The sequence below is a fragment of the Tyto alba genome, unplaced genomic scaffold (assembly GCF_018691265.1).
Source record: "Tyto alba isolate M040663 unplaced genomic scaffold, T.alba_DEE_v4.0 Super-Scaffold_30, whole genome shotgun sequence".
NCBI lineage: Eukaryota > Metazoa > Chordata > Aves > Strigiformes > Tytonidae > Tyto > Tyto alba.
In genome coordinates this window covers 6,556,038-6,575,123 of record NW_024881305.1, presented here as the reverse complement: position 1 = coordinate 6,575,123, position 19,086 = coordinate 6,556,038, and the positions used below count along the sequence as shown (strand labels likewise).

General features: G+C 43.8%; 1 protein-coding gene across 7 annotated transcripts in view; it reads right to left on the bottom strand.

Annotated features, from left to right (window-relative positions):
• RAP1A (RAP1A, member of RAS oncogene family) overlaps positions 1 to 19,086 on the bottom strand; it is a 41,721-nt gene that overhangs the window by 15,353 nt on the left and 7,282 nt on the right. For 2 of the 7 annotated variants that reach the window (XM_042799967.1, XM_042799966.1), the window contains exons 2-3: positions 7,036 to 7,105; positions 2,977 to 3,060 (exon numbers count right to left, since the gene is read on the bottom strand). The exons of 1 other annotated variant lie outside the window; for it this stretch is intronic. In XM_042799967.1, the coding sequence (XP_042655901.1) occupies positions 2,977 to 3,033 (57 nt within the window). In that variant the 5' untranslated portion in view covers positions 3,034 to 3,060; positions 7,036 to 7,105. Of the gene's footprint in view, positions 1 to 2,976; positions 3,061 to 3,558; positions 3,583 to 7,035; positions 7,106 to 10,753; positions 10,863 to 19,086 lie in introns of those variants that run through there. 4 more of the 7 variants (XM_042799970.1, XM_042799969.1, XM_033009390.2 and 1 more) reach the window with 3 other exon arrangements.

Genomic DNA, 19,086 nt, shown 5'->3' with positions numbered 1-19,086 from the left:
AGTTTTACGTCCCCTCTGCAAGGCAGAGCTCGCTTTTCCTGCCTACAAGAATCTGCAATAACACCGTAGTGCAGCACCGGAGTGCCCAGAGGTTTGGTTGATGTTTATAAAACAAGGCGGTGTATGTTTGTAAAGCTAAGTGCCAAGATCCCAGCACTTAATTTTGTCTCTAAAAATCAACAAACACACCAACTATCTTCTGCCAAGTGAACTTTCCACTAGTTTTTTAATACAAAGTCTGCAAAGTCACTACCTGTTTCGAGAAGCTGTATTTTGTTTGGACAGAAGGCTGAGGTTTTTCTGCAAGAGGGTTCACATTTGTCACACAAGCATTTGCAAGCTTTCAGAGAATGGCATATGCCAGATACACGCAGAGCTTCTCGCTATATGCCGGAAACCAAGCAATTCCTCATGGATCGCCTTCATTGAACGTAAGAAGAAAGGATTTCTAGTACTACCTCATTTTAAAAAATCACCTTATATCACTAACTAAACCTATTTTACAGTCTAATAATCAAAGCCTTTGTTTCTCCAACATTTTCTTGTAAGACTGAACGGTATGCCTTTCGGGTAACAGACCTCAGCAAAATCATTATAAGATACCACAATTAACGTGGGTTACAGCATTATACCAGCAATGGAAACCAACACTAAGAACTGTAGGTTACAGGTTATATTTTAGGATTCTTAGCCCAGCTGCTAACCAAAGAGCACTCAAAGGAGGTTGATATTTGCTGGGAGGCTAACATCCGAGCACTGAAGTTGGCCACATCTGTACTGCTCCATTCTGGGAGCCGTGTTTGTGAGCCAGCCCTCAGCACGAGAATCTGACACACCACTCACAACATTGCATCTTTCCACCATAACACTCAGAGTCTTATTTTGTATCTGCAAATACAGTGCTGCCCTAAAAGAAAAGTAACTGAACCCATGTATTCTCTTCTCAAATTGTTTTATTTCTAATAAATCACCATTCTAACTTTTGTTATCTCAACTGGTGTTTCTGTGTTCATATAGACACCAATTACACACAATCATCATTACAATTATATCCAACTTCATCAATAACCTATCTTACCATGCAACATTCTTAACCTCCAAAGTACTTCACTTTTATTGATTATAAGTGGAAAGAGAGGCCAAAGGAGGAGATACAGATCTGGGGATGTTTTCAGGTTATGCATGAATCCAAGACTTTTATAACTTTCCCTTAGTTTGGGGGTCCCAACCCCAAGTTTCGTTTCCAGTTTTATATAGGACTATGCACAACTGGATACTCTTGGTAACACTGTCCTCCCACTGACACTCCAGAAGATTTTTACCCTCATTAGAAATGGGGAGAAAACTCCTGTACAGGAAACAAAGGAGTTGCAAAATAGCTGTGCTTTAATAACTGTGAAGGTTTTTGTGTTACACTGTCATCATTACCAAAAAGCACAATCTGCATCATATTGGCACAGCAGAGTTAAAACAATAAGGAGGATTCGCAGTGAAACAACACCATATTGTAATCTACACTCAGATTGTAAAAACACAGAACTGAAAACAAACACCAGCCTCTTTGTTAGACGGTTAGTTTATACAGTTTGAAGAAAGAAATTTTAAAGTGACCTCCATATTATTTTAAATCCCACCTCGCAACCTCTCCTTGCTAATGCTTGCAAGTAATAGACAGCCATCCTGAAAGCTCGTATTATTCACTCTTAGCTGCTAATCAGCACCTACTGTGTCCTGTTATAAACATAATGCATCTATGTTGCATATGAATTACAATATATGCTTACTTAGCACCTAGACTGTCAAAAAGAATTTAACTTTTGTTTACCAGCCTAAGCATTTGCATTTCAGCTTTGAAAACGGCCAGTGAGGGATGCTGACTCAGACTTCACATCACAAATAAGGAAATTCAAGTATGTCAGATGCTGAATAATTTTCATGTACAGCATACTAAGTGCCCTATTTTACCTAGTGAGTCTTTCAACGTTACATAACAAAAGCAAGATACTGAATCAAAGGGATGCTGGTGGAAAAAGTAACGCAGATTGCTTAAGTTGCTGTGGAAGAACAGACTGCATCAAGAAAGTTTGACACCTACGTCTTGTAAAGATTAGGACAGGATCTCTGAAGCAGTGCATCAAATTTGATACATAATTGAATAATCTTTCCTCCTGTTCATCTGGATTCCGCAGGTGATTTACCGGTATTATTAGCAGCCCATTTCCTTGGAATAAACAATGGTGCAAGAAGCAGCGTCTGCAACATGAAGGGCTGGTCAGCTATTATCTTCTGTGAAAAGGAACACAGAGTAGTTCCTTGTTTCAGATAACTTTACACTTGACCAGTTCTTTGCTTTTCTTATTGGAGTGAGCTGCTTGACTGATTTGTGATAAATAAGTGACAGAAATCTCTCTTACAATCCTTTACTATCAACTCTGCTACGTAAACCTCTTAATAAAAACAACACAAGTACTTAAGGAGTGCAAAGTGTCATCAGTCTGCTTATCCCTCTGCACTGCACATGCTGGAGGTGACTTCTTGTTCTGCCCCATGTTTTCAGTCCAGGCTGCTCATTCGGGTTCTATCCAGGATGGAAAACACACAGCCTTCAAGGTGAGCAAGGCTGCAACCATCACCAATTCACTGCCATGCACAGCAAGACTTCATTCACTGTTCCAGCGCAGGTTAGGCTTTTAATACTTAGGTACAGGTATTCAGTCATTTACAATATTACCCCCAGGCAGGAAGCAGAAATGAAATGCTAACTATTGTAACAGTGATTAACTGTCTGCTGCTTCTCCAAAAACATGACACAAATTCACGGATATTTCAGCAGTGTAACAGTGGCTATGTGGAAGTAACTATCCATGTTAAAGGAAAGACAAATATCCCAAGGCATTTAAATGAGCACTGTCTGCAATAAGTTAGGCCAGTCTTGAAGTTTGAGTATTGGTTTCAGAACTGCTCCCCAAAACTCACCAAAGCAGACTTCCCCACACCTCCTGAACCAAGGACCACTAGCTTGTACTCACGCATGGTGTGGTCTGTTCAAATAGCGACGATCTGGAAAGCAGGAAAAAAGCCACCAGTTAAAAGCGCAGTGCATATGCAAATTTATGACACTTGTCTTCTGAAAGTGGCAACACGTTCCCCTTCTCCAAATACTCTGGAGAACAAAAAACCTCTTTAGTAACAGCTACGAGTTTTATTTTTCCACCTGGGCACTCAAGTGCAGATGGCCGCTCCGTCAGCCCCAGTTTATACGAGATGCCCAAAGCCAGACCTGTTGGCCTGCTGGTGCTCGGAGAGGAAGAGGATGAATACACCACGGTACAAACACAGCGCAGCCACACGCGCCCGCTCCCACCTGCACCAGGTAGCACAAGCTCTTGCTGCTTGTCCTCTGCTTTTTCAGCATTTTATAGCATAAAACAATGAGTATCAGACAAGAAAATTAGATCAGAAAGATGCAAGTAGAGAGGTTTACTTCTCCCACCCCCCCCCAGCAGGGAAGGATTTAGGTCAGTATTTTCTCTCTGGAAAAGGTCAGGCCTAACTTACGGCTGCCAAGGCAGAACTTCTCTGCTCGCCCAGGCAAGGACTCTGCCTTTTTATGGAAATCTTGCAACTCCCTCAACTCACTACGCAGCACCAGAAAACTTCTCATTCTCATCGAGAATCCCTGACAAATAAGGCAAATGACAAAGCTGGTGATAAACATTTACACTATGTTTACATTATAAGCCAGGCTGGGCTGTCCCTATCAACAGAGCTCAAGCAAACAATGACCTCAGCAGCTAATTATCTTCCCCCTCTTCCCCCAGCAAGATAGCACTTTCTTCCCAAGTAAGGCTTCAGAAACACGAGCGCTATGAGGCCAGGCAAGCTGCATTTCTCAAAAGCATTTCAAACTAACCCTGACACAGGATTTATGGGTTCATGGGCTACAGTCTGAGGATCGCTTTAAAAACAAAAACGTATTCCAAGTACTTTGATAGAGAAATGTATCACCTTGTCGACTACCGTTAACAAGTGTCTGCAAAGAACAGGGATCGTATTTTTAGCCTTGCAACTGTGGACAACTCCCTGACAATCCGTGTCTCAAGTTTATATAATCACTAAAGCAGGACAGGTTTTTTTCTACCATGTAAATTCCCAGGGGAAAGCCATAAAACAGAGTCAAGAGGAAACCCACGTGCTGCTGCACACCCACAGCCAGTCCCCACCGGAGCTGCGCCGGGACTGGAAGCTGAACGCGTTACTGGAGACCTTGCCCAAACATCCTACTTTTAACCCTCACTCCTCAACCACGGTATGTTTTATGGCCTAAACGTGACACAAGCACAGGTTTAAACAAAAAATTTTAAAATCTCGCGTGCAGCCAGAGAGAGGCACATGAATTCTGCAGCTGGTTTGGCACAACTTTAAGCGCATTTTTAATTCAGAGCAACAGAAATACGGGGCTTGCCTGTCCGCGTTGAGGCTCTCTGCAGTCACGTAGCCAAGCTGCCCTTCCCTCACCCAAGCCTTCGAGGTGGAATAAAGCTGAAGGTATCAGCAGCAGACTGTAGTTTTAAGCACATTGGGGTGTTTTTTCTCCAACTCTTGATGTCTAGATGAGCTGCAGTTGCTTAACTTCATAGAATTTGTGAAATTAAGTCAAACTGAAAGGGATTTCCCAGAATGGCAACTCTGAATATCTAAAAGCAGAGCAAGCAATGTCTATGCACTCCAGTACATTGACAACATTTTTAGTTAAAATTCTGGCAGCTGTCAGCTCTTCTGCTTGAAAATTTCCCGGAGAAGTAACATTCACTTCCTTTCTTTCAAAAAGCATGATTTTGGAAGGGAAGGAGAGGGGAATTCCAATTAGCAACAATTTTCCCCTTGATAATCCTTAGAAATGAAAAGGCTATGCATTTTTAATAAAGTATAAATGCAACTTATTGATCCAGTTTATCTTCATCTCCCTAGAGTTCCACAGTCTGTTCCACCTAAGAAAACCCAGAAAGCAATCAAGCTAAGGGTTAAATTTAGCTGTGAACTCTTTCACTTCTTATTTATAGTAAAAATACTTGTGGGAAAGTTTCAGCTGGGAGCAGTACAAGACTAACTTCTCATTTCTTCTCTACAGTATTTGCCGATTATTTTCTTTTTTCAGGTGCAACAGGAAACCAAGATCCCGAAACGCATGAGCCTTATTACTGTAAACCTCACACGCCTTAATTATCTTGCAGCTCTTTCACAAGTATGTTAATGTTATCTGTTTATACAACATGAATAGAGTACTCAAGAAATTACTATGCTGCATCCTAGCCAACTTTTCATTTGGCAACTGTTTATGCCCACCTAAACAGAGTTAGACACAGCAGCATTCATTTCCATCCAGAGCTCTGTGTAGTGGAGTCACGTGTTGTGAAGCAATGGCTACGTTTCAAAACGGAATGAAATTATGGGTCTTAAGTGTTTCTTTCGAGTCAAGAAAAGAACACGATCACTAAGGAGTGTAAAAAAATAACTTCTAGTGCTGTCGTAAGTGTCGTGAAACTGGTCTCATTAGTTCTGAGTGCTGTGGCACGAAAATAAAGCAAAAGCTGAGTACGTCTCCTTGCTCGTGCTCCCCTCTCCCCAGCCAGGGCAGGCCAGCCGCGGGCACGGGGCACGTTTCTCCCTGGCCCCAGCAGCACGCTCCCTGCTCCCGCTGAAGCGACACCGACCCACCCAGCACCTGCACAGCCACCTTGAAAACGGAGTAATAAATGAGCAGGGTTCAGATTTCATCTATAAGAATGAACAAACTTTGCTTCTGCACTGCAAAACACCCGACGCCTCAGGATTAATCTTTTCTTTATTCTTTAACAGGCACAACTCTCTCCTGCCACCCACACTGCCTGGGAAGTGACAGAAACGGGTATTCAGCCACCCGCAGCATCGGCCCCAAGGTGTCCAGCTCCTTCCTGGAGTGAAGGGCCATACCCTGTGACCAGACGGAGAGGTGAAGGAAAGAGGAAGGATGTTTGTTTTAACAGACAAAAACGGAAGGCAGTGCAGGCAGGATGGCAGAAGGATCTCTCGGAAGGACCAGCCGATGGATCCAGGCGCAGGTGAAGCTGTAACCTGAAACGCGGCTCCGAGCACCTGCCCGTCTGCATCTTTATTCAGCCAAGCACTCACGCACCCGCTCACTGCACGAATCATCTTTCGCCCCGTTGCAACCAAGTGGCTGAATCAGGGTACAAAGAAGCAAAACTTACAGGGTATTTCCCAACCAGCGGAAGAAGCCAGGCAGAGGCTGCGGGGAGGGGGGTGTGGGGAGAACGGCCGAGGCCCTTCAGGAGATAAACCTGACATAAAAATGAGCCACTCCTGTTAAAAAAGTTTCACCAGCTCATCAAGAATTTTATAATTTGAGTGGTGGGGAGAAAGAAGCATAAACAAAGAAGATAAGCAAACACAGCACTGAAAGAGAGTGGGTGCAAGAACTTCATGCTAACCTGAAATGTGACGTGCACCCCGTGAAATGCAAACGCCTGAGGACAATTTTATAGATCTGAAGAAGGCAGTTTGTATTTATTAGTTTCTCCATCCTTCTCCAAACACTGATGGAGCTACGAGTAGCAGGAGGTGCAGATATGCTGCTCAGTATGAGGAAGAGAGCAGTAAGAGCACGCTGTCTGATGGTTTTGCATAACTTGATGAAATGTTGCCCATACTGATGACACAATCTCCATTAAGTAAGATGATAACAAAAGACTTCAAAAAAAAAAAAATCCAAGCAGACACATTCTTGACTCAGCCTTAAAAACTGTGGACTGTAATAATGGATTTGTATCTTGTACAATAACAGAGGGCATCAGGAAAGACCAAACACAAAACTTTAGGGTTACTTTTCCCCACTACAGGAAACAAGATTCAGGCAACTTTTAATTTTAAATAATACATTATACACTTAGAAATTCTCAATTTTCCCCAATTGCCAATATTTTCACCATTAGCAATTTCAGTCTAAATATATTGAGAACATTAAAAACCTCATACCTTGGCATAAAAGATCTCTCATCAGTGTTAGCAGCCCTACTGAAGGTTTTTCCAGGTTCTCTGTAAGGGACTGAAAAAAAAAACAAACCAAAACAAAAAAGACTTAATAATTTTTCACATGACAGTGTATGCAAGTATCAAGTATTCCCTTTATGGCTTCAAACCAAAACATGCCTGTTACAGAATTTGCTCTTTGCTCTATCAATGGAGCTCTATGCAATTTCTGAATACTCGAATCAAATTACCTTAAAAACCAGAAATCCAGCACAATTTAACCTTGCCTCTAGGACAGTGAAAGACTCAGGGGGGGCTGGGTGGAAGCCAACAGCAAAACACAATTTCTACTTGATCATGTCATTAAAAAACACTTTACAAACCGGGCTTGCAGTTAAGGTAAACAATAGGAAGAAGACATGAAATTGAACTTCCTTAGGTTAAAAAGTAAAAATCAAGCTCACAGCAGTAAAGTTCACATTTCTGTTTAACACAGGACCGCACTGGCTGTTGGAAGCGAGAAGTAAAACCTGTCCCTGTGCTGGGCGGCTCCTGGAGCAGCGTCAGCTCCGCCACCCCATCTCCCGCGTCCAGTGACGAAGCTCCAGCGTGGAGGCAGCTCCAGCGTGGAGGCAGCTCCAGCGTGGAGGCAGCTCCAGCGTGGAGGCAGCTCCAGCGTGGAGGCAGCAAGCCCGGCGGCCCAGCCTGCTGCTCCGGGACCCACGGAGCGTTCCCACCGCGCTGCGGGGGGCCGGCGGGGCCCAGCGCTCCCCCACCTCCGGCTGCGGCAGAACGGCACAGCGCGAGGGCTGCCCACCCTGCCGCCTCCTTGCCTTGAGATTGCATTTAGGAGCACGCTTACTTGCAGTTCTGGGGGTGCTTTTCCCCTTTTTTTAAAAGAAAAGTTCGAGTTCCTTATATTTGCCTACCAGTTGAGAGCAATAAAACACAGTCTGCAGACATGCTAGGAAAAGATTGCCATCACAGAGAGAAGTACTTCTCTCTTCCCATACGCTGTTTTCCAATCATTATCTAAAGACCTTGTCTGTTGTTTTCTTTACATCAGTTTTGACTAGATTTATGCAAAGTTGCTGCTTCTGTCCACAATCCCATGTACCTGTTATCTGATGACTGCATTTGCAAAAAGTTCACATACATTTCCAAAGTCTCACTTTTTCCCTTTCCTCTGGCAACACCTTGCACCTCGATACCCTGGATTTCATCCCCAAATATACACTGATGGCTATTCTCCCTCGGCTTCTGACCATTCATTGTTCAGCTAACCCAGGTGTGAGAATTTTATAGAACAGTTCGGTGCCCAAATCCTATTGAAAGCCAACAGGATCCAGGCTCCCACATCCCTTCTTCCAACTTACTTGGAACTCCCTTCCCACTGCCTTTGCACCTGCAGCACACTGTGCCTGCTCGGGCGTGGGAAAGCATTACCCCAGAAACCCAGGAAATGCGTTTCTGAAGAACAAGCTACAGATAGCAGGATCAGCAGAGATATTTAAAAACTGAGTCAGTATGAAATGAGTCAGAAGGCCACGGCTGGACCGAGAGGCGAGGGGAAGGCAGGGCAGCGGGGGAGGCATCGCCTGCCCCGCAGCTCCCACGTGCTGCCGTGAAGCAGCTGAAGCTGGAAATGCCACCGAGAGCGCTGGCTCGGCCTCCACTGCGCGCTCAGCACACGCCCAACGGTCGGTTTAAGCAGATACGGCCACTTTTTAACAGACTAACAGACTCCATCCATTCTGACAAACTGGATTAATCAAACCTGCACGCCAAAGCCAGCTGCTACAGATCTCCAAGAGCCCGGGAACTTCCCGTGCTCCCCAGGTTCTTTCCTCCTCTCCCACAGTTTGCTTTTCCCACACAAAAAGACAACTTTCTTCTGCAGAAGAGATGGGTGGGGTGCTGCTTACATCAAACCACCACGCTCCTGTGGACTTTTTCTCCTTAATATACTCTACAGAAGACTACTTACAAAAGACAAACTGAGGTCAGCCTAATTCTGTCCGAGGTTGTATCAAGTTGCAATGCGTTGAAAGTACTCTAAAAAGAGTACTTTCTACTACTAAGAATACAGGAGAAAGCCGGCTATGTTTAAAGCAGCCCAGCAACCCTGAGTAATTTTAAAGGGAAGAAAGCATCACTTAACCACTCACAATCGGTACTGCCGTGGTAAAATCCAACAACCGTTGCAACACCTACAACGTAAAATGATTTTATTTAATCCACCAGGTTCATTTCTTGCAAGAAACACAGAACATCTGTGCCACCGTGTCGTGCCTCTGCAGCGGGGAGGCCTCCCCACACGCCAGTGCCAGGCGCAGCATCACGCAGGAAACAGAAGCATCAGGCACTGATGGTATCAGGGTCCCTCTGAAACGATTCTGGCATCCTGTCCCCTGCCCCTCCAGCCGTGCCCCGGCCCCCGCTTCCTCCCCCGGCCACCTGGGCAGCCCCACGCCGCGGTGGGATGGAGCGGGACAGACCGTCCTCCCAGCCCTGCCTCTGCCCGGCAGCACAGACGTCACACGTGTGATGCTACCTGAAGAGCATCTACAAGCGGGGAAAAACAGCAAAGGGCAGAGGGGAGAGCATGGAGGTGCACCCAGACAGGGGATGCAGCGTCTTGCCAGCCCTCAAGAGCAGAACAAGTCCCAGTGCCACCATCCCTCTGCCCCAGGAACACCGCTGGCTCCTTGTCCATGTGTTTTAGAAGACTGCAGTACTTGCAGTATCACAATCCATTGTTCAGGAAAACTGAACTGCAGCAGCAGTGGTACTTGGAACAGTAATCACAGCCATGGCTGTACCCTGCTGCTGGGACAGGCAAAGGGTCCTCCACCTTCAGCCTTTTATAGGTTCAGCACCAGCTACACCGAAGTCCCTACGCACTACTGAAAGCTCCGCGTTTCGCCCTGATTTTGGAGTAGCAGATCAACATTCACAACTAAGTCTGCCAAGCAAGTGCTGTACTGCAGTAAGCCTCCTATTTTGCTTTTCCCTGCCGGCCCCAGTTCTGGCTCCCCCAGCCCTGCCCGGGGTGGAAGCCAGTGCCCTGCGACGCCCGAGCCTGCGGCCCGGGAAGCGCAGACGCACCCCCAACGCCAACGGGCAGCCCCGTCCTTCCCGAAGAGCCCGGGCAGCCGCGTCCAGCCCCGCTCGCAGGCTCCGACCGCGCCAGCAAAGAGGCAAAAGCCGAGGTGGCATTTCCCGATCCACGGGCAGGGCAGGACACACGCTCGCCCTGCGCGAGACAAGCCCTTGGAATGCATCCCTGGTCCTTCAAGCCCCAGATGAGATGGTCTGGCTCTACACAGCTACTTGCTCTTTCCAAGAGCGTTTCTGAAAGCTTCCAAGGGATAAAAGAAGCAACTGTTCCCCTTTTAACACTAGAATCATAGGAAATTTAAATGAAAACCTAGTCATTTGTTTTTTTCAAAATATTTCTTTTTAGCAGCTCTACATCCAACACTCCAGAGCCATGGGCACATGCCACCTTGAAGCTACAGAAATCAAAATCTTTCAAAAAAAGAAAGAAAAGTCAAAGGAAAAAAAAAAAAATCAAGAAAATCAAAATGAAACAGATAATGAAGCTGTCATAATCCTTGCCAAATATTTTTCCAGATATAATAGGAAGTAAGCCTACATCAAAGCAGAGCTTGCTCAGGCAGCTCTTGCTGCAAGCGTTTGCCTGGATCCAATTTGTACACACCTGAAAACAGGGACTTTTAGTGAAAGCGCTGACACGGTCTCAGCTGCAGGACTGAAGACGGATGACAGCTCAGCAACACAGGCTGCATTTTCACTGAAGAAGCACACCGCACAGTCCTAGTTCAAAAAAGGGTGACAGAAAGGGAACAGAAAAAAAACAAGGCACCCGAACGAGCACACACCAAACCACAAGCATCAGTTCCTAGAGACAACACGAAAGGGCCTCTCAAGGTGCGGCTGTCAACCCGAGACGCGCGCGGCGCTCCGGCTGCTCCCCGGACAGAAGGCTGAGGTGTCCCTGGGCCGGGAGCAAACACCGCTCGCCGGGCTTGGGGAACTAAACAGAGGGCAAGCACCTCCCGAGTGCTGGCTTGCTCATCACCCACGCCTCCCTGCTTCTAGCGGTCTGATTTTCACATGCGGAAACCAAAATATTTAACATTTCTAAGGGGAAATGTGCTGTCAGCGTTTTACAGATTCGGGAGAGAACCGTGCAGATGTCTGCGTGAACTCCCGCCTCGGGCCGGCTGCGCTACCCCAGCGCCCAGCGCCTCCCCGCTGCCCCGAGAGAGGGGCAGATTCTTGGGATGTTACAGCCACGTGTCTTGGTTATTTTTATCCTGGCAGTTAAATACTGAATCACGGCTACTATAAACAAACCGGTTTAATTCTGAACCCGTAAATGTTCTTCATGCCAGTTTTTTAAGTTACTATAAACTAGGCCATGAAAAGGGGTGGATTTTTTTATTAAAAAAGTGTCTACTAAACATTGCTCAATACTCCACCAAAATCCCTTCATTACTCATCGCCGTGTTTGCAAAACAAACTCAAATCCAGCACTGCTGCAAAGGAAAGATTTACGACGATCAAAATCACACTAAAACTGACAGATCCGCCCCACAATAAAAAACCTCAAACAAATAGAAACACTGATACAGCAGGGAAGGCTGGAAACACGAAATCTGGGGCTCTACCCTCGGCTTCACCGAGGGCCGGCACCTGCCAAACGGTGCCAAGCGGCACCGCGCCGGTTCGGCCCCGGCACTGCCCAGCCACAGCTCCACTCACCGTCTGCTCCCTAAGTAGTTATTTGGTAACACCACGTTCTTAGATATGAAATTACTCAATGGAGTCGAAAGTGAGCTAAATACTTCCCTAATATTAATCAACGCTGTCAACAATTACGCAATTGTTACACGCGAGCTATGGAAACGTGCCAGGAAGAGGGACGGTGGATCACAAATGGAAGGGTGTTTGTCTGCAAATTGCACAATTAATTAACAGACACCTCCCCTAAAAATTAGCAAGACAAACACCGCCATAGACTTACCATGTTAGTTAGCACGGAATTTACATAAATAATAAAAATCACTGCCATGGACTCACTTGCCAGGTCCCTTCCCCAAGGCAGTCAATCTCCCTGTCTGTAGGGTACACAGAAAACCTCCTCCACCTTTCCTGAGGCCATAAACATCAGAAAAGTAAGAGAGAAGATAAAAAAAAAAAAAGAAGAAAAAAAAAAAAAAAGACAAGACTGAGCAGAAAGCAGGACTTCAATGTGACTTTAAAGCACAATTTGACAAACTTCGGTTCACACAATCTTCAGAGTCTGATTCTATTTTATTATTCATTGTCACCGCAGTTTCTGACACCCACGTAAATGTATTTTATATATTAACATTATATAACAACATATATCTTTTATACATTATGGAAGGAATCTCACCCTCAACTTTACAGTTTTAACAGCAAAAACATTACCATTTCCACTGACTGCTTTCAGCATCAAATCAAATACAAATCAAGGCATCAAGTGCCTAACTAGCTGTGTGCATAATCATGTTGTCGGGTGAGTCACTACCCAACTGTGGAGCATTACGGATTCTGCCGTGTACATCCAGTCCCTCCAGGTTTATAAGCTTTTGTTCTCCTAAAGTCAACGCAGGCCAAAACCCAAGTTATTTCTTGCAAAAACAAGAAAAACATTTTGGTTCCAGACAGGAATTTCCATTGCCTAATCAACCTATTTTATACTTCGGTAACTTCAGAATTATAAAACAGGTATCTTGGACATTCAGAAACACGCGTACTCCTCGGGGGAAGCCGAAGAACGGAAGCGATTCCTAAGTGAGTTTCAATTCCCTACAATAAGAATTGGGAACTGAATCTAATCTGGGACCACTACTGTGCTAAAAAGCATTTTAGTAAAGTAACTATAAACTGAATGGACTGGGATTAGTGAAAAGTGTAACAATATTGTAGTATTCTAATGGTTATAAAAGAGAGCTTTCACCAATTCATAAATTTACAAACAAGAAGGCAGCAACATTTTAATAACATACTTTGCCCAAGTGAGACACAATCATGATTCAGTAATTTGAGTGTTTTTTTGTTTGTTTTGAGGTACTAGATAAAAACAAAAAAAAACACAGCAAGAAGCATGTGCAAAAAAAATAAAGCTAGTGACAAGCCAAATAAGCAAACAGATATCTGAGAACACAAGAGAAAAACGACATTGTTCTGAGATGTTATTTGAAGTGTTCAACCGGAAAAGGCAAGCGACCAGCCTTCAAATCTCGCACACATCCATTCTCAGAGACTCGAGTCCCGACCTTGTGCTCCTCTGAACCACATCCAAATCGCCAGTTTCTGAGTAATTTCACATCTTCCGCGGTGTGTTGTGCAGGTTACTGATGCAGGGCCAAAGTCATAAAAGCCTGGGCTAAGAGTAAAGTCCTCTAGCAACAGAGTTGTCCCTTCTGACTTCAGTGCTGTGCTGAGCTGGAGCTTGGAGCAAATGAACCACAGCACACACAGACAAGTCAAACTTCTTTGAAAATAACAGGAACTCCGTAGTTTGAAAAAGTGATTTTATGCACAAACGTGTTGAGATTGATCTTCCTCAGCCTGTAATCTTTTCTGCAACCAGCTTCACGCTGAACTTGCAATTTTAAATAACATAATGTTAACTTCTATGGAAGTGACTGCCTAGTTACTCATTTTAAATTGCTTTGCTACAGAAGCACTCCAGGCAAGGAACAAGTACTTTGGGCAGCTAAAGCTTGCCATGCTGAAACGGCTAATTTATTTTCTGTCCTATTGGTCTGCATTTGCAGAAAGTTGCTAGGGCCATGTGCCAGACAGACAAAGACAGGGGAAAAGAAGCCAGAAGCAAAACTCAAAGACCAACACACACTGCATCCCCAAATTAGAACAAAACGCGACGTCACTCGCTGTAATTGGCAGAGTCCTCTCCGAACGGACTGCAGCACTGCTGCAAATTTAATACTAATGAGCACGGATCTGCAAACAGGAGGGAAGACATCCACCTAAACAGTACGGATTTAGGAGAAAACAGACTTTTCTCAATTATGCATGTAAAACAGTTTAATAGGAAGCATTGTGTGGCCACAGTATGGAAACAGAATGGCGATGAATCACACAGCTAGCGCCTGGGCCGCAGACAGTCGGCAGATCAGAGATCCTCCCGAGCAATTCCACCGTCCCTCTCAGCCATTTCTCCTCTAGAGCCACTTGAGCATTTTCGGCAGAGGGGCTTACACAGTTCAGAAGTGTTCTCAACAGCTTTTTTCAGAAGAAGAAAAGAAAAATACTTCCCTTCCCTCTTCCTCATCAGCAAAACATGTAAATGTTAAAGGGCATAAACATCAGACATAGAAGCTGTTCACAGGCCTTCATCTGTTGTCTACCACACCCACAACCTGCCACTGATTTTTAAGTCTTTTTTTTTTTTTTTTTTTTTTTTTTTTGCTCCACTTTCTTTAGTGGAAAAAATGTTCTGGCCTTTTTTAGCACAGATTAAATTCCAGACAGACTCTAAGACGCTCAATCATAGCAAAACACCAACTACATTATACTTGGTAAGAATAATTTGTTGTGCTGATAGTAGCTTGGCAACATTCTTAACTATGTTCTTCCTGGTTTATATAATAGAGTAAATAAGTGACGTGAGGTAGGTAGATTGTCACTGCCATTTTAGCTTGCACTTTAATAGTTTTATTGCTGCAGTAATAGTGACCAGGCACTGGTCACTGCCAGGGCCTGGAATCCCATTTGACCTTCTCTGGTCTCCAGCACTGAATCTTTGATGGAGAAACCAATACAGTTTCCTCCCAATTAAGGTTTCTTTGAAACTTCTTGAAAAAACTGGTTTAAACTGCTTTTCAAATGTATTTCTATCCATCAGTGATAAATTCTAAGACTAATATTAGGCCTCTAGAGACACACTCTCTGTTAGCATGGACCACTGCCCAGCTTTTCAGGAGACAGGGCTAACTCACAAATTCCAGAAAATATTAAGATTCTTTAAATCTGACTGGCAAAGCTGCAATAATCAGTTTGTGTGTACACACTGGATTTGACGACGTAGACCGATCTGAAGGTCAGGTTTGCATATGTAGTCTAGGGATTTTCACTGCCTTAAAAATACTGTTTAGTGTGCGTCAGCCACAAGCAACCAAAACACCTACTGTTCCCATGCAACTGCGGCTAATTAAACGCCTGTTTTAACAATGATTTTCTGAATGAAAAGCCCCATTTACCATATGGCCACTTATTAATGCTACATTGTTTATCAGTTTAAATAAAACCCCTAGAGCAATGAGCATCCATGTAACGAGTACCTAAATACAGTCAATAATGGGTGTATTTTAGCACTGTAAACTAGAACTGTACCTCGTGAAATGTTTTTCATGGCAAATTTTAAGGCTCAATACGAACCTGAACAGCAGCAAGTTAATGTACAGAATTAACTTGAAACAGAGGAAGAAGTAACAGTTTCATTACTTTTTATAAAGAAATGAAGTTATTTAACATGCCACTTAATCCTTCACTATTTAGCTCAGTCCCTTAATGTTGCTTCCTGGAATCCGGGTGGAGAGGCAGGCATAGACTGAATTTTCTTTTACAACAAAAATGAAATTTTCTTCTACATAAAGATTTTAACTGAAGGAACATTCAAAAATGTTATTAACACTTCAGTGCTGGAGCCTGAAGGGCATCACAGCAAGAACTTCCAGGCCAGAAGCGTTTAGAAGAGAACCGCTGGCAGGTCTGACCTCCGCACTGGGGGTTCTTAGAAGTTCTTAAATCCTCCTGAATCTGCCACGCTTAGAAGGGAAAAACTACTTTGACAATTCATCCTGGAATTTCCTTTATGGAAAAATAAAGGTGACACTAACCCCTAGAGGAAATAGCTCTGATAGTTTAAATCAGTTTTATATGAGCCATTTCAGTATTTATAGGCCAAGCTTGATTACAACCAAAATAGATTATTATACAGCTGTCTTTAAACAACAACAACAAAAAAAAACCCCACGGGCAGTTGGACTCCTGCTCCCAGAAGAAGAGCCGCTATGTTTCACTCACGAGGAAGGGAGGACACATCCTACAGCAGCGAACAAGCTGAGCATCACTGGCACCAGCCAGTTCTTCCCCTCTGCCTCGTGAACAGTATGAAAACTGGAACAAAAAAAGTCGTCTTTTTTTTATTGTGTCTTTGAAATGATAAGACATAAGGCAATAGGAAAAAAAATTCTCTCCCATATTAGCATGCAAATTTGTTAAACGTATGGCCTGGAGACAGTTAGTTCTGCACTCTGAGCAAGACCTTAGAACACACCACACTTCATTTGAATGTTAATTGCCATTATCCGCAATTTCTGTGCTTTCCCTTTTGGTTAGGACACCTTTCCAAGTTAAAATTCCCACTCAGCTGTTCTAGAGTAAACCTACAAATACAACATCAGCCATACAAATGCATAGGCACTACTGCCACTGGTTTTAAAATGTATTTAGGAACTTTTTAAAAACTTCTGTCCACAGACGCAGTTAACAGGAACCTGGCAAGAAAAGGTCAATAAAAGAAGTTTCAGCCTCTCAGCTCTGTAGATGAGACTTAAGTTTTTCTGACACCTGCTAATGGCAGGCTCGGCTACCCTACCGCCTGCTCAAGCTTGCTTCAGTGCTAAAGGACTGGTACTTGATATTGTGTTTATGATGAGGGTTTAGAGCAAACAGTTTACTTAACAGACAGAAGCTACAAAGTACTGAAATTACAGAATAAAGGAAAAGACCCACTTTCTCAGAATCACACCACTGAGGAAAGTGCCCTGGAGCATTAAAACATCTGTTTGAACATTTTAAATGAGATTCCTGAAAAAGCTTTATTCTAAATTTGAGTGCATTCTAGTGATCAATAAGCCAATGCAGTGTATTCATGAAACAATACAAAGCCATAATAATACTGTAATCCCTATGACTTTATAAGTGATCTGATGAGTTAAAAGCCCTAAATGCATGAATATTTCATGAGAAAGGCTGTTTGGAACCGTTTCGGCCTGTATCTTTAATCTTAAATGTTATTTTCAACTACAGTTAGTGTTATAATCCAAAGCAGAAAGCAACAATTGGCTAAATTTATTTTATCTTCACCTGTATTTATTTCATAAATCTACCAAGATTTCAGTTCTTCAGGCCCGATATCCAGTAACAGCTATCCAGCACAGTACTAACACATCAAACCTCAGGGAAAAGCAAGATGTGCTGGAATGAGACTACTTACGCAAAAAAGAGAATTGCACCAGAAATAACCTTACCCAGTGAACTATGATTTACTTTAAACCATCACGTGGTAGGTGGCATATAAAAAGATATTATTCTGCATGTCAGCTGTCTGTAATAAAAGTTTTCCTCTTCTCAGCAGTCCCTCCCTACAACTTCAAGCTTATTTGCATTAGGGAAAAGAATATTACATTAAAAGCAACATCCAGCCGAACGGCTCCTCCCACGTACTCAGTGCTTTCCAGAGTAAGGGTCTATTTCCAGCTAATGTGCTAAAAATGTGCGAGATGCCCAATGCCATACAGATTATTCACTTGGACAAAAACTAATAGCAGTCTTACGTCTAGAAGCACGGAGCACCCACAAGTATGACTGCAGCCAGCTACAGCTATAGATGCTCAGATCTCTGAAAGAGCAGGCTGCATAGCTGTGAGTTCAAACACAATACCCTGATTTAAATATGACAAATTCAATTTTTTTCAGTATTGTAACACTCCAGAACACAATATTATTGGATCCAACAAATATTTCAACAAAAAACCCCAAACGTTCCAGCCAGCCTTGAATTTGCACTTGTAGCCACTCAGGAGTGAAATGCAACTGTTTTTCTGCAATGCTCCAGCAAGCAGCAGTTACGCAACCCAACCGATTGACAAACACGATGTGTGCTACTAGTTGCAGTACAGTTCCAAAAAGCAGTTTTCTCTCAGTAACTTTTGACAAGGCAGCAATTACCTATTCCAGAGATGCTCATCCTGTTTCTTAGGTGAGTGTAGGAAGCACCAGGGCAGCATGTATTTTTGACTGCCTCATTTAAGCAACTAATAAAGATCCGTTTCAGCCATAACACAATCACTGCTGTGGACATATCCAGACCTCTTGTTGCAGTGCCCCAGATGGATTTAAATACTTTCCATCTTATCAATATTCAAAATACATAACAAACCATAATGACTCAGGCCACCTGCTCAACAAGACTGCTATTGCCTGGCTCCACGTATTTTCAGTCAAAGTGAAAAGGGTGCGAAAGCCAAGCCAACCACCTGCAGCCGTGGGCTGTAGGCAGCCCTGGAGCTCCCTTTTTTGCTGTTTGTCCTACGTTACACCTGGTTCTTCCCTGTTATAAAAGCCCTGGGGACGGTCAGACCTTCCCCCAGATAAAGAATTTTGTTCATCAAATGAAAACAAACAGCAGTTTTCAAAACATACTCAGGTCTGCTTTTGTCAGCATCTCGGTTTCTCAATCAAAAAAATTAAATAGGCGCTTTCACCTGGGTTCAGGTCAAGCCACTGCAGCTGCACGGAGGAAGTGCCTGTTCAGGTATAGCAGGTATTTCCCAACACCCAGCACCCAAGACCTGCTGGACCACTCAGCACGGAGCGGTAACACACATCAAAACATCGTCTTCATGTGGCCACATTCAGATTTGCGCAGAGCTACCCTACCTGCTTCAGCCAGCTGACACGGTGAGAAACGAGCCCTCTGCCATGCCCTGTGGACTACTGTCCCAGGAGAAACAGGAGCAACACAGCTTTCAACCTCACCTTTAACTAGATGTACCAGCTACTACAGCGTTGTAAGTGCAATCTGTAAATATAAAAGTTAGAAAAACCCAAAATGATTGGTGATCAAAATCAGGGAAGGTTTCTGGTGTCCCACTTCTTCCCACACACACCTCAAAGGATCTTCCCACAGCAGATGAATGCAATTTACGTTTAAACACACCATTTCTGATTAGGAATGTAACACTC